Raw genomic sequence first — 13105 nt, 5'->3', positions numbered from 1 at the left:
ATGCTCCTTATATCTGGAACAAACTCCCAGAAAGCCTCAGATCAGCTGAAACACTCAGTTTATTTAAATCCAGGTTGAAGACTCACCTGTTCTCAGCTGCTTTTGAATAAAACACCAAATCCATATTTTTAAGCTTAAATTTCAAAATGTACATTTTAACTACTGATTTTATCTACTGTTCCTTCTTTTTTTCTTTTTTCAATTTTAAATCATGCTTTTTATTTGTTTTTGTTTTTTAATGTCTCTGTAAAGCACCTTGAATCACCTTGTTGTTGAATTGTGCTACATAAATACACTTGCCTTGCCTTTCTTATGGCATTTCTGGCTGTTGGTCACACATAACAAGCAACATGAAGACACAATTCAAATTTTGGTTGAAATTCTTTTTAACACTTTATAGAATAAAAGGCTAACCAACTAAATCATGTTTCCCCTTTGACATGACTGTTTCGTAATAGACTGTGTGTGTATCCAGCAAACAGTTCACCCACACCTGCCCAGTGTGGCGCTGTGCAGGCATGTTTGCTAGGACATTAATAATAATTAAAGAAACGCCATACAGGGAGATGTGACTAGTGTGGAGGAGATGGAACCAAATGTTATATTACACTGTCAGAAAAATGAAGCTGAAAGAAGGCGACTGATTCAAAGCCTCCATGGTGTTGTAGTTCAAACATTGACCTGACAAACCAAATGTCCATTTGAGACTGGAAAAATATATAAATGCTTGGGGTTTGTGACAAGAAGGACATCCATGTAAAAAATGAAATATGTGGTGCAACAAGAGAGCAGCGGAAAGTAGTGGGTTTTTTTTTTCAGACTTTATACCATTTGCTGGTTGTAATGTACCAGGGAGCACAGGTGGGCCTTACACTGTGAGGCCAAGGATGGTCCCCAGTATGGCAGCCCAGACCTAGAGCGTGGGCATACTGTGAGTACGCTGCATAGCGGTACTGTGGACTCCTTTCTGCTTAGTGTGGGCAGCCCGCACTATGTGTTGCCCCTCTGGTGCCCATCTGTCCTGCCTCTCATGCCAATACAGGGGTCTGCAGTTGGCTTCCCACTGTGAGCTGTGTGGGTTTCCATAAAATCTGAAACTCACACAGGCCCCAACCACCATATTTGCTGGGAACAGAAACACAGTCACAATGAACTCAGGTTTGCTATCACACACTTTTACTGTATAAAATGTGAAGAACAGCAGATCATTTCTTGTTTGCAGCAACCCTCAAAATCACCTTAATGGCATTCATTAAAATGCACTCCTTTGTAAAATGTGTATCTTCACTACGCTATCATTCGTATTTATAGAACCAAGACAAACTTGTTCAAAAAACACTGACTATAAACTGGAGGGCTGGTACTTTTTTTTTGTTTGTTTGTTTGTTTTCATACAGTACATGTTTTAAGTGCACAAAAGTCAAAAATCTACTAATCCAGAGTGAAAAGAATACAGGAGCCTTCATTCACTATAGTAACAGGCTAATAATTATTTGGCAAAGAGAACCAAGAAACTCAAAGGCAAATCTGAAAGTCACATGGGAGGACATATTAAAGGCCTGTTTCGGTACAAAAAATAGATATATAAACAATATACAAATACAACATAAACATCTAAGTTTCCATCCCTGTGAGTGTAGTACATATCATTTGTCACAATGACCACTGAAGGCAAATCATAGAGACACAGAGGGTCCTGGTGGCGTTTCTCTGTCTGCGTGCTGGAAGCAGCTTCAGAGCTCAAGACTGCGCTTCAGCTTCAGGATCGTCGTAGATGTAGCTGCCGACACCTCCGGTGTTTACGCCTGAGAAGGGTAGACCAGACGTTTAGATTTAAAGGGTCTGTTCACTCAAAAAACATACATTAACACGAAATAACCATTTGGCTGGTTATGGTTCACTTTGCAAAGGTTTTGGGATTGGTTCCTGAAAAATACAAACATCGACTCCATATAATTGTATCCTTCTTTGCTATAATAACATGGAGCTGGAGTATGATAACACAGACACAGCTTAAGATTTTCCAAAGTTTTCCAGCCTTGTAGACTAAATAATAAAGACTAACTAGCTGTCCATGTCAATTATAGTATTTACTAGACTTTTTAAATCCTCACACAGTTTTTTTTCTCTTCATATACATTTCACATCGACATAGATATTGGTATTATAGGTCACATTGAATCTGATCCTTCAAGGTCATAAAACAGTGAGTATTTATTTCTACCCTGAAAGCTGACTAATACGACTGCCTCAGATGTATTTATGTCACTAAATTAACATATTTTACAGATTTTTGTGGGACACAGTGGTTTGAGCCATTGTTTTAAAAAACAGTCCAGCACCAGCCTTCCCCGCAGCCCAATCCCCCCCTCCCATACTCAGATTACATACCTTTTGGTCCAAACAGTACAGCATAGCATGGTTTGTGGCAGTAAGGCTGCCCATCATGCTGAAACACAGAGAAAACCATTCCTCTCAATTCTTCCATATTTGAAAATGTTTTCACTTAGTGTTTCATTCTACCTTAACTCTCAGCAACATTCAGTGTACATGAGATAGAAACAACTACAACATTTATCTGCTTTCTCTTTTTTCTACCAGCTGAAAACCCCAGAACACAATATGCTAAATATAAACAGCTTCTATTAACTGACATCAATCAAATTCAGCAACAAACACATTTTACACCTCAGCAACATCTCATCATGGGATGGCTGGATTGAATTTTAACACTAGACAGGCTCAGCTTATTTTTAACTCATGTCTGGGGCACAATAACTGGATGGGGATGTGGCCACAGAGATGTTACACCTCACCTTTACTTTAGCCTGACAGACTAAATCCTTTGAATTACAGCTATACAAATTAAAGATGATTACATGAAGATGAATGTCAGTGATGTAGTGGCTCATCCGGTTCACGAGCCATCACGGCTCACGTTTACTGATTATAAAATGACAAATGTGATCTTAACCCTCAGAATGCTTTGGGTGTAAAGCCATTAGGGGATCATTTTGTGACTCTTGTGAACTGTCGGTGAACAGACAGACACTGATGTCTCACCATGTTAGAAGTTTATTGATTCTTTGGCTGAATTAACTAAAACATTTTCTTATGTGACTCAAATACTATATGTGTATTTTTGACAATCTACCTGTAGAACATCTAGGAACTGACTCTGTCTTTCACCCATGATGATGCCTTGACTAGACCCACAGTTACACACATATAATTACAGTCTCATTGTGTGCATTTTAAAACAGCAAAATGCCATCACTAGCACTGATGTTAAGTTAGTACAATTAAAATAATCTGGAGCCATAAAAACAACCTGAAAAAAAAGAGAAACTCACTAAACATTTTTGGCATAATAATAAATTGAAAAATGGAGATCAGAGATTTATCATAATGTGTAGCTGGAGCTTGTGATAATGTGTCCTTTTCTATCTTGTGACATAATCTAAGTCAGTAAAGAAAACACAATGCATGACTGTATGACAGAGAAAAGACGAAGATGTTGTGTATCTCTGTGAAAATTAAAATTGTGTTCAACGATTTCACACTCTGAGATCTTTCTTGATTAAACGAATACATTTTGAATATGACTAGAGTAACTGTCTGTGTATCTAATCAAAAACACTAACATTTTTACTAATACTCTGATTTCCAGCTTTGCAAACTGACTCATCTCTCACCTCTGCATGGCTGCCCGGTGCCAGAGTCTTATTGCATCTCTCACAGCGCAGACAAGGCCGGTGCCAGTTCTTCCCGAGAGATGACACCTTCTCAGCTGCACAGACAGAAACACGGACCATGGTAGAGACAGTCATTACACCGAGCAGAGGACTAAAACAGACAGTTTCCAATGCTTATGTAGAAATGTAGGACAAATACATGCTTGTCGCAGAATTTAAATATGAAACAGCATTCTGCTCACCAAAATACACTGTCTTGTTGCATCTGGGGCAGATGTTGGGGCCTCCAGAGAAAGATGAGAAGCTTGCAGCTGCAAAAGTTACAATGAATTAAACAAAAAAACTTAATAGTAACTACATCAGATATTTAGTGATTTAAATAAACGCCATTAGATAGAATTTGTGGTTTACATCATTTTAGTTGTACTGTAAAGCCAGAAGCCTAGAAACTAACTGAAAACAATATTGTTTTAAATAATTATAGGTATGAAGTAAGGTAATTTAATCCTGCCAGTTTTTGCAGCATTAGAGATTGCCTCAGTTCTCTAGTTTGAGATGTAATGATCAATCTGCTGTAGTGAGATCAGCACCTTTGCACCAACAGGAACATGGACTGCACCACTTTCTGAACAAACCATCAAAAAGATAATTAAAGACACATGCGTGTAGACCATCAAAATAAAAATAATAATAATGGCTACAGAAATAAATATGTCTGGGAAAATACACAGGAAAACATAAAATGTTTAAAAATGTCATAATAATAATAATAATAATAATAATAATAATAATAATAATAATAATAAAAACATGTAAAATTAAATAAATGAAAACGAAAATGAATTCATGTCAGTGCCCGTAAATGGATTACTTTGCTGTAGGATTAAGGCACTAATTGATATTTTTACTTTAGTCCTTTAGCTTTGATTCTTCATATTTCTGTCCTTAGTTTTCTCCATTAATTCTCACTTTCCCTAAAACAAATCTGGGGCTCATTTATTCCTTTTGTGTTCTTTAGTTTGCTGTTCCAAACCTGAATTAAACTGTATCCTGCCACAGAGGCACTGAGTTTCTCCTCCTTCCATATGACAGTTTTTCTATTTCTGCTCCACATATTTCTCACCCTTCACTGGTCCCCGTGCGGGGGCTTTTTTCTCCTCCTCTGGTTTGGCGTTTGTTTCCAAGGAAACGGCTGCAGGGGCTTCGTTGACAGGATTGTCGTACACGTAGGATCCAGCTCCACCGATGTTTACACCTAAAAACATCAAATGGTAGAATTCATAAATCTAAGTTTTATGAATCTGTGTTCATCGTCTGTATTTGCACATCAGGGAGAAACCCCACCTTTTGGTCCAAAGAGGGTGGCGTAGCATGGCTTGTGGCAATAAGGCTTTCCATCATGCTGCACAGTGTAAAGGGGACAGACAGAGGAAACATCCATTACTTAACACATAGAATAGAATAGAACTTTATTAACCCCTGGGGAGGTTCCCTCAGGGAAATTGTGATTCCAGTTGACCTTAAATACAAATAAAAAAAAAAATCAAGCAGATACAAATGGACTGAAGCTATACCTGTAACTGTTAATATTATGAACCAGACGGAAAAAAGAAAAAAAAAACGGCAGTTATATAAACTGTTGTTTTCAGTCTGTGTGGATTCACATAATCCTCCAAACTTGGACCGCATTTGAAGCCATTTGAGTTTGTCTAACCATTTATTTTTATGGTAATAAAAGCCCTTATCTCACTTTTGTTTTTAGACATAAAATAAGCCTCACTGATTCAGTAAAAGTAATGCTCCTGCTCATCTAGACACTGTCATCGTTTATATAAATACTCTGTGGAGTTTTTTCAGTCATCCCAGGAATGTACATTCACACAGGATGTGTTTTTCAGCTAAACTCAATTGAACCTTTCAAGCAAATATGCATGTCAAAGTGGTTCACATGACAAGACCAAAAAAACTGAAGACTAACAATAAAACCATTCTGAAAGCAGACAAATGTGCACAATAAAGGCCAAAATGAAGCACTGTGAAGAAAATACGGAGATAATGGACAATAAAGTTGCTCTCACTGACTAAATCAATGCATTTTAGCAGTGTACAATGAATACCATTGTCAGCTCATCTGTGATTTTCAGTACATCCCTTCCTTCTTAAAATCTAATTAAAACACAGCAAGAGCCACAAACAGTTTAATCTGATAAGTCTGATGAGTTTTAAATAACAGGCTGCTGAGCTGTTAATTTTATGTACAGCTAATTTTGTACCGAGTTTGTTCTGAACAGACTGAAGAACATCATGCATTGTGAATGATGATGAGCTGTCATATGTGAATATAAATGCATTATAAAAATGATTAAAGGGGGACACAGAGCACAAATCTTTGAGCTTATTTAAACATGATTAGGCTAAGCATATTCATTTTCATATTTAACTTGCACTACATGCACATAACCACGATTCAAGTCTATTTTCTTTAATCAACAGTTGAAACTGCCATCTCATCAAAGCACTAAGATGTGTGAAACCCTGTTGTCTCTGAGATTTACGCCTTCTGGTTTATGGTTCTCTACAACAATGTCAGACAATGTTAAACTCCTTAGTAAAGTACAGGCGCTTCCAGGTTTCTCGGAGGAGTGATGCACTGAAGATACACAGGTACTGACTTTCCTGCACAGTACATACGTGTTTTCAAAGACAGCACAGTAACTGTCCAAAAAATTCAGCTACTTTCTGCTGATGTTAAATGATCAGGTTTTTTGGTTGATTTCAAAAAGTCTGTATTTTACCATCAAACCAGGCTTACAGCCTCACAGTGCATGGGACATTATTGTTCGCTGTCACGGTTTATTATGTTGATGCAATGTAGCCTACCAACATAACCTTTGAACATGAAATATTTGCACTTCATAAAACAAAAACAAATCATAACTGCTTAAGGAAAATGAAGCATATACACTCTTCACATCCTGTTACCTCAGCATGGCCTCCTGGATTCAGAGTTTTGTTGCAGCGCTCACATTTTAGACAGAACTTGTGCCAGTCTTTCCCTAAAGATGACACTTTCTCCGCTGTGGGACAGGAAGAGACAAAGATTGTTTGATGTTATATCGTGCTTTTCGTTTATGAAACATAAAATAAATGGACTTAGTCCTGGAATTTCTTATAATATAATGAAGTTAATGAAGTCATAAGTTTGTCACAGCATGCATATATAAGTCTTTGGATCCAAAACGATATCTGGACTAGTTTGCAATAATTCATTGGTAGTGTGTGTGTGTGGGTGGGCGGGGACGCTATAAACAATTTAGATTATTTGAATTTTGGGAAGAACCCACTGCAACCAGAAGACCCACAAAGGAAAAGAAATATGCAATCTCTACTCAGAAGGCTGGATTCAAACCCAGGACCTTCTTGGTGTGAAGCTCTGACCACGGCACTACAGTTCTGCCCCCACTAACACACTAACAAATATTACTTACTTTTAAGTTGGATCAGTTTATAACTCTGGTAAAGTTTGAATTCAAATCTGTGTATAACCTTTTGAGTAATCCTGAAAACTAATAAACAAACTAACAAATCATACAGTACCAATCACATGGCATTCTTGACAGAGGGAATATGTTAATAAAATCTGATTATAAGTGCACTCAATGAAGTCTGAGTCATACTTTTACAAAATAAATGCAGTGACTGTTGAGAAAGAGCCATCCTATATGGGTCAGTGCTTTAGTGCTTAGAAAAGAGCGCTGCCACTGAATGCAGAGAAAGGGGAAAACATTTTTTTTTCTCTTTCTTTTTGTACTTTATTTGTGCACCAGTGCAAACACTCCTCCACAGGCAGGATCCTTTTGCTGCTGCTTTGAACAGAACCCATCTTTTCTATGAGAAAAAGAAACATTTTGTCCTAAAAAAAAAGGTTATTTTGATACAAAAAGTAGCTATTTTTGCCATGAAATCAACCTTCACATATGGGTCCAGCAACCTTTGGAAGAAATGATATGCACTGTTATTAAGGTTTTTGTGGGGGTGTGTGTCAGCATGTGAAGTACAGTAGCAATTATATTTTCTGACACAACCTGAATACACAACATAAGCACTAATGTATTCTGAATTATAACAGCCGAGTGACGGTCGAAGTGACAGACGACATTTAATGGGCACTTATGAGTTCATATCAGCCTGAAGCACATTCTTTCCACTGCTTTCTAAAGGGCAGTGTGGTGACTCAGACATTTCCATTTTTCTTATTTATTCCTTTTTTTAATAGAGCTACTGTCTGTTCTTCCATCCCTTCACATACTAAAGTTACCTTAATCTGAAGGTAAATCTAAATGTGAAGTCTTAAAAAATACCTTTTTTAAAATTTGGCGAGGTCGATCAAACAACTGATCTCTTTCCTGTCTGGATAATGGATGATCTTTGGATAATGTTAGCACAGCAGGGACTTTTGGAGGTTTTCCTCTGTTTCCAGTCTTAATGCTTAAAACCACAGAGTAGTGAATATATACCATATCAAAAACCCACAAAACTGACAACCAACTAGTCCTTTAACATTAAAACTGTGTTTAACGAAGGTGGAACTCATACACACAAAGCAAAAACTGCAGTAACTTTCACACATATATGTGTGACATGTCTAACACCACTCAGAAAAAGTTGGCATAAAGAGAGAAGAACTAAAACAACTTGTTTCACATGGAGGATGGAGTGAAGGACTTCACCGAGGCCAAGAATAAGATAGTTAACAATCATTTTCAACTTTGAATCCAGCACAGCCACTTTGATTGAGCCCTTTAATGAAAATACTGAATTGGAAATGAATGCAATCCCTTTTAGCATAATGGACACAAATACAAGTTGGAAATCTCAGAAACTAGAGTGCACCTTAATGACACCTGCTGCAAACATAACACATAGTACAGTGTGTTCAAATTACTCTGTTGTCCAAGTCACTTTGCAACCCACTTCCACCCATGCTCTTCCCGTTCATGCTGCTCCTTATTAAGGTATTATCCATGGTCATGTGATACCTGCTCTGCTCTGTACAGGGGGTCTTGCTGTTGCTCTTTCCACCACCAACTTTTCATTTCTGCACATTATGGTAGGACAGAGCTGTACCACACTGTACCACCAAATTACCATAGATGGAAAGAGCTGTCTTCTGTGGACTACAGCGGTCATGACTGTTTTTTTTTCTACCCAGTTATTTATGTGACTGCAAGGGAAAAATACATACAGTGTGAGTCAAGAGGGAAAACAAATATTACTCTGTTCAGTCAAAAGAAAAACATCATAACCCCCTTTTTAAGACCCGCAGTTTCAGTCACAGAGACTTTTTTGTCTAAAAGACAGGAGGATGGACAGAGGGAGCGAGAAATTCACTGACAGTTGCTTATCTGTTTGTCCTCCTCCCAAAATATCTCAGCTGATACCCTGAGACTGATACAACATGACACTTCCTGTTTAGACTCAATGCCTGGCCTCCCTGTCAGTGTGATATCTGACAGTAAGTCACACCGACACACAGAAATATGCCTGGATGGTGAAGGGCTCCAGTCTGCACAGCATAACATTGGTTTTCTTCTGGGTTCTTACTCAAGGAACTGAATTTACTGAAGAAATCACATTAGCTCAGTTTATTATTTAAAAATCACATTACAGACTCCGTGTCTCGAGCATCATCTTCTTTATGGCTATCGAGAACTTTGCATCCAGAAATCCTAAAGACTAAACTATCTCTACTGTAATAAAATCCCCTGCAAAACAACAGTATCCACTTCTAGGAGGAATACATTTTTGCAGAACCTCGTTTTTTTTTTTTAAAGCTTCTAATTTCCTGCAGAGTTTCAAAAGAGAGAGAGAGAGAGCAGCAGTTTGACTGAGCCTGCAGGGTGTGGTTTTGCTGTTGTTTTCCAGAGAAATGGGGAAGGGGAAAGAACAAAAAGAATATTGATCCATAAAACCAATTGGTAAATCAATCAATTATTTACCATGCCATATGGCATTGCACCAAAATGGAAAAAAGAAGAAGAAGCTAAAAATAGATGTTAAATTAACTCCTTAGTATCATAGTACCTCACCCTATTTGACAGTATTGTCTACTATCGAGTGAATATAGTATCCAGTAACCAGGGATTAACACGCTTAAACTCATCCTACCTGCTTCTAAAAGCCAACATAAAAATGATTTTTCACAAGCTGTCAGAAAACACAGCTGAGGCTATGACTACAGGTCTGTTAATGGCTCCCTGTAATCTTATCCAAAGATAGTGAACCCATCACTGCCTGATATGGGTTGTGTCGATATGCACCAGTTGTCTGTTGGACTCTGAGATTCACCATCTGGGGAATTTTTGGATCAGTTTTAGAGAAAAACTGTCACTTTGATTTCACATCCAATCTGGCAACGTGTCCGTGGTACTCAGCTGTGAATTTCTCTGACATTCTGTTGGACTGCTTTTAGGACCCAGAGTTTTGTATTGTAATGTAGTTACATGCTTATTTTGATATATTCTGTAAAAGACTTTCAAGCTTTAAATCAAATTTGACAGGTTAAAATAGATAAATAAATAAATTTACATGCCTTTACGTGGGTGAAATTATGCCCCATACAGTGACAGAGGATGCCACTGTATAAGGCATCCTCTGTCACTTTGTCTTTATATGCCACTGTATAAAGACAAATAATATTCATACTGTATATTTTAAAGTACTTTGACTCAGTGACACGACAGTAACATTTTCACACTGTAAATATAAATATCACTGATGTGGAGATTATGTTGTGACACTTGTATATAATTAGTTTGACTAATACTGGCTTGACTGATCAGCTGTTATTACCCCAACAAAGATAGACAACAGGTAAATGTGTGGTCCAATAAAAAGGATGCAAGAATGTGATCGATGAATATAAAGACAGACTCTATTAGTTAGTTTGCCCACAAGATAACATCACACAAAACCTCAAAGGATTCCAGTTAAAAATCTCTTTGTTCTGTGCAAATGGTAAAGGAAATAATGAGTGATTTAGTGTGAATGCATTTTTAATGTACTACCAATAAATAATTCATATGTGTAAATGAATTCAAAAATCCACCATTCACGATTCTAATCATTGTTTCCACCTAACACATAATAAAAATCATCCAACAGGATGAATGAGTGTCTTAAATAGTTATGTCTCTCTGTGTGTGGGAGACTCGATAAGCCTATTTATAACAAAACAATGCCCATTTTGATCAATGGGTGCAAATCTTCTGTAGAGCTCTAAAATCAGTGATGTATCCGCAAATTCTCATTATGTTGTATCCGAGAAAACACGTTATCGATTATAAGTAAAAGTCGATTTAAAGAATACTGCACTGTCAGTCTTTCATATTATAACCACCCCCCGGTTGACTATAACACTCCCACCCAGCGGTCATCGCATCTGTTAGAATTATGATGCTGGGCGGCCTCTGCAGCGGCTGCTCACTCACCGAAATACACCGTTTTCTCGCATTTTGGACATTTTGACGCCATGGTCGGTGTAAAGAGAGGAACAGGATCTTTTTCTGTTGGTCCTTTCTGTCTGTCTGCAGCTCCGGCGGCGCAGACACACCTCAGATGATGCTGACGGCGGCGGTGACTGTGATGAGACTGCGCCTCACATCCACCCTCTGCTTCTTCTCTTTCAATTGTATAACTCCGCCCTCGGGGTGACATCATGCAGCTCGCAACCCACCAGACAAAAATGTACATTTATGCCTCTGCATATCCTGTAAAAGCTTTTTCAAAAAAAAAAAAAAAAAAAAAGCCTCGGCCAAATTATCACATTGCTTTTTACATTATCATCATTTCCAGAGAACATCTGCTGAATGCACTGCTGCCACTCAAATTTCTCAATATAGTACCAGCATCAGCCCAAGGCTCTAGTTACACTTTTAAAAACCAAGAGAGCATTAAAGAAAGTTTTTATTGCACACGTTCTACTCCATTAATTATTGTAAACCCATATGCACATATATACATTGCTGTGCCAGCCTCTGGTTTGGAAATCTGGTTAATCTGATATCCTAGCAAAGTTAGCTCTTCTGCATTAATCAGTGTCGCCTTTTAGTTCTGTTTGTTTCCCCTGTGTGGTTGTTAGGTTACACAACATAGCTCTGCACAGGGAATGTTAAGTGATGCTCCGCAGCTCCCAAGTATATTACTCCGCATTCTTGGCCCAGAGATACCAGGGAGCTGACAGACAAACGACTTTTACGTGGGGTTAAGAATAAAATGTCAACACTAAATTATTTGACTATTTTAGACAGAAAAGGGCAAAAAATTCAGAGAAATCACCAGGATATGAAAATTGTCCTCACAAAGTGGCAAATTTAGAATATTAAATTTCTCAAAATGACACAACATATTATTATGAAGATATGGAACACTATGCAACATAACCAAAAATAAAACAGAAACAGTAATAAAAACACAGTGTATACAGAAAAAATGTAATAGGATGATATTTCTTTAAATGCTTGGTAAGTCATTGACAGTGTAGTTGTTTCTTTCTCTTAGTTCTACTAAACAAACCAGCTGCTGACAGGCGTTTGATATTTTCCATCTGCACTAGAGTGCCATCAATAGTCTCAATATTTAAGTTATCTCAAGATCAACTAACCCAGGTGTTGCACATTGATGTTACATCTTTGAGTTCCAACTTAACTAATAATAATTTGCAGTTAGAGGGAAAAGTGAAATAACTATCCTTCAATGCTGTTTAAAATAAATGCAGCATAAAAGATCACTTTAATTTACGTAGTGCCATTCACAACAGTCGTCACATAACACCCCTCTATGAGCAAGAACTTGGGAAAGAAAAACTAACTTTTAACAGGAAGAAAGCTCCAGCTGAACCAGGCTCAGGGAGGGGCAGCCACCCAATGGGACCAGTTAAGGGTGAGTGGAATGAGAACAAAGAAGAGAGGGCGAGAGAATAAAAGGCAAACTATGGAACAGGGAGCCAGCTTTTTGCTACTTGAACTGTTTATGTTTACATTTTTTTCCCCAATATAGTCTGGAGAATGGCACTATTAAGCTGTAAACTGAAAAACAAGTGGATACACTTTCCTGCTACATGATTTATTGTTAATGAAATAGAATAGAATAGAATAATCCTTTAATTGTCCCACAAGGGGAAATTCGGTCATGACAGCAGCAGAATAAAAGCACATATACAAACAGAACAGGACAAAGAACAGAAACACACAAAATTTTTACAGAAAAAAATATTTACTATATATATAGTAAATTCTGAAGTGTAGTCGGATGTTAACAAAGAGAGGGAAGGTAGCCAGAAAAGAGGGGATCAAACTACCAGAAGGCAACATTGCAGACATAGAGGACAGTTACAAGTACCTGGGGATCCC

The 13105-nt window shown here is 37.7% G+C and overlaps 1 protein-coding gene across 1 annotated transcript; it reads right to left on the bottom strand.

Annotated features, from left to right (window-relative positions):
• Positions 1-1154: 1154 nt before the first annotated feature.
• LOC102209726 (cysteine-rich protein 2-like) lies at positions 1155-11369 on the bottom strand. Its single transcript, XM_005751891.1, has 8 exons — positions 11186-11369; positions 6678-6772; positions 5040-5097; positions 4819-4950; positions 3938-4006; positions 3696-3790; positions 2392-2449; positions 1155-1805 (listed from the first exon to the last, which is right to left on the bottom strand). Exons 1-8 carry the CDS (start codon positions 11226-11228, stop codon positions 1741-1743), a joined length of 615 nt encoding a protein of 204 aa, XP_005751948.1. The 5' UTR covers positions 11229-11369; the 3' UTR covers positions 1155-1740.
• Between the last annotated feature and the right edge of the window lie 1736 nt (positions 11370-13105).

The sequence above is a fragment of the Pundamilia nyererei genome, unplaced genomic scaffold (genome assembly GCF_000239375.1).
Source record: "Pundamilia nyererei isolate P.nyererei 1_Seehausen unplaced genomic scaffold, PunNye1.0 scaffold00332, whole genome shotgun sequence".
Lineage (NCBI taxonomy): Eukaryota > Metazoa > Chordata > Actinopteri > Cichliformes > Cichlidae > Pundamilia > Pundamilia nyererei.
This window is presented reverse-complemented; position numbering and strand designations above follow the sequence as displayed.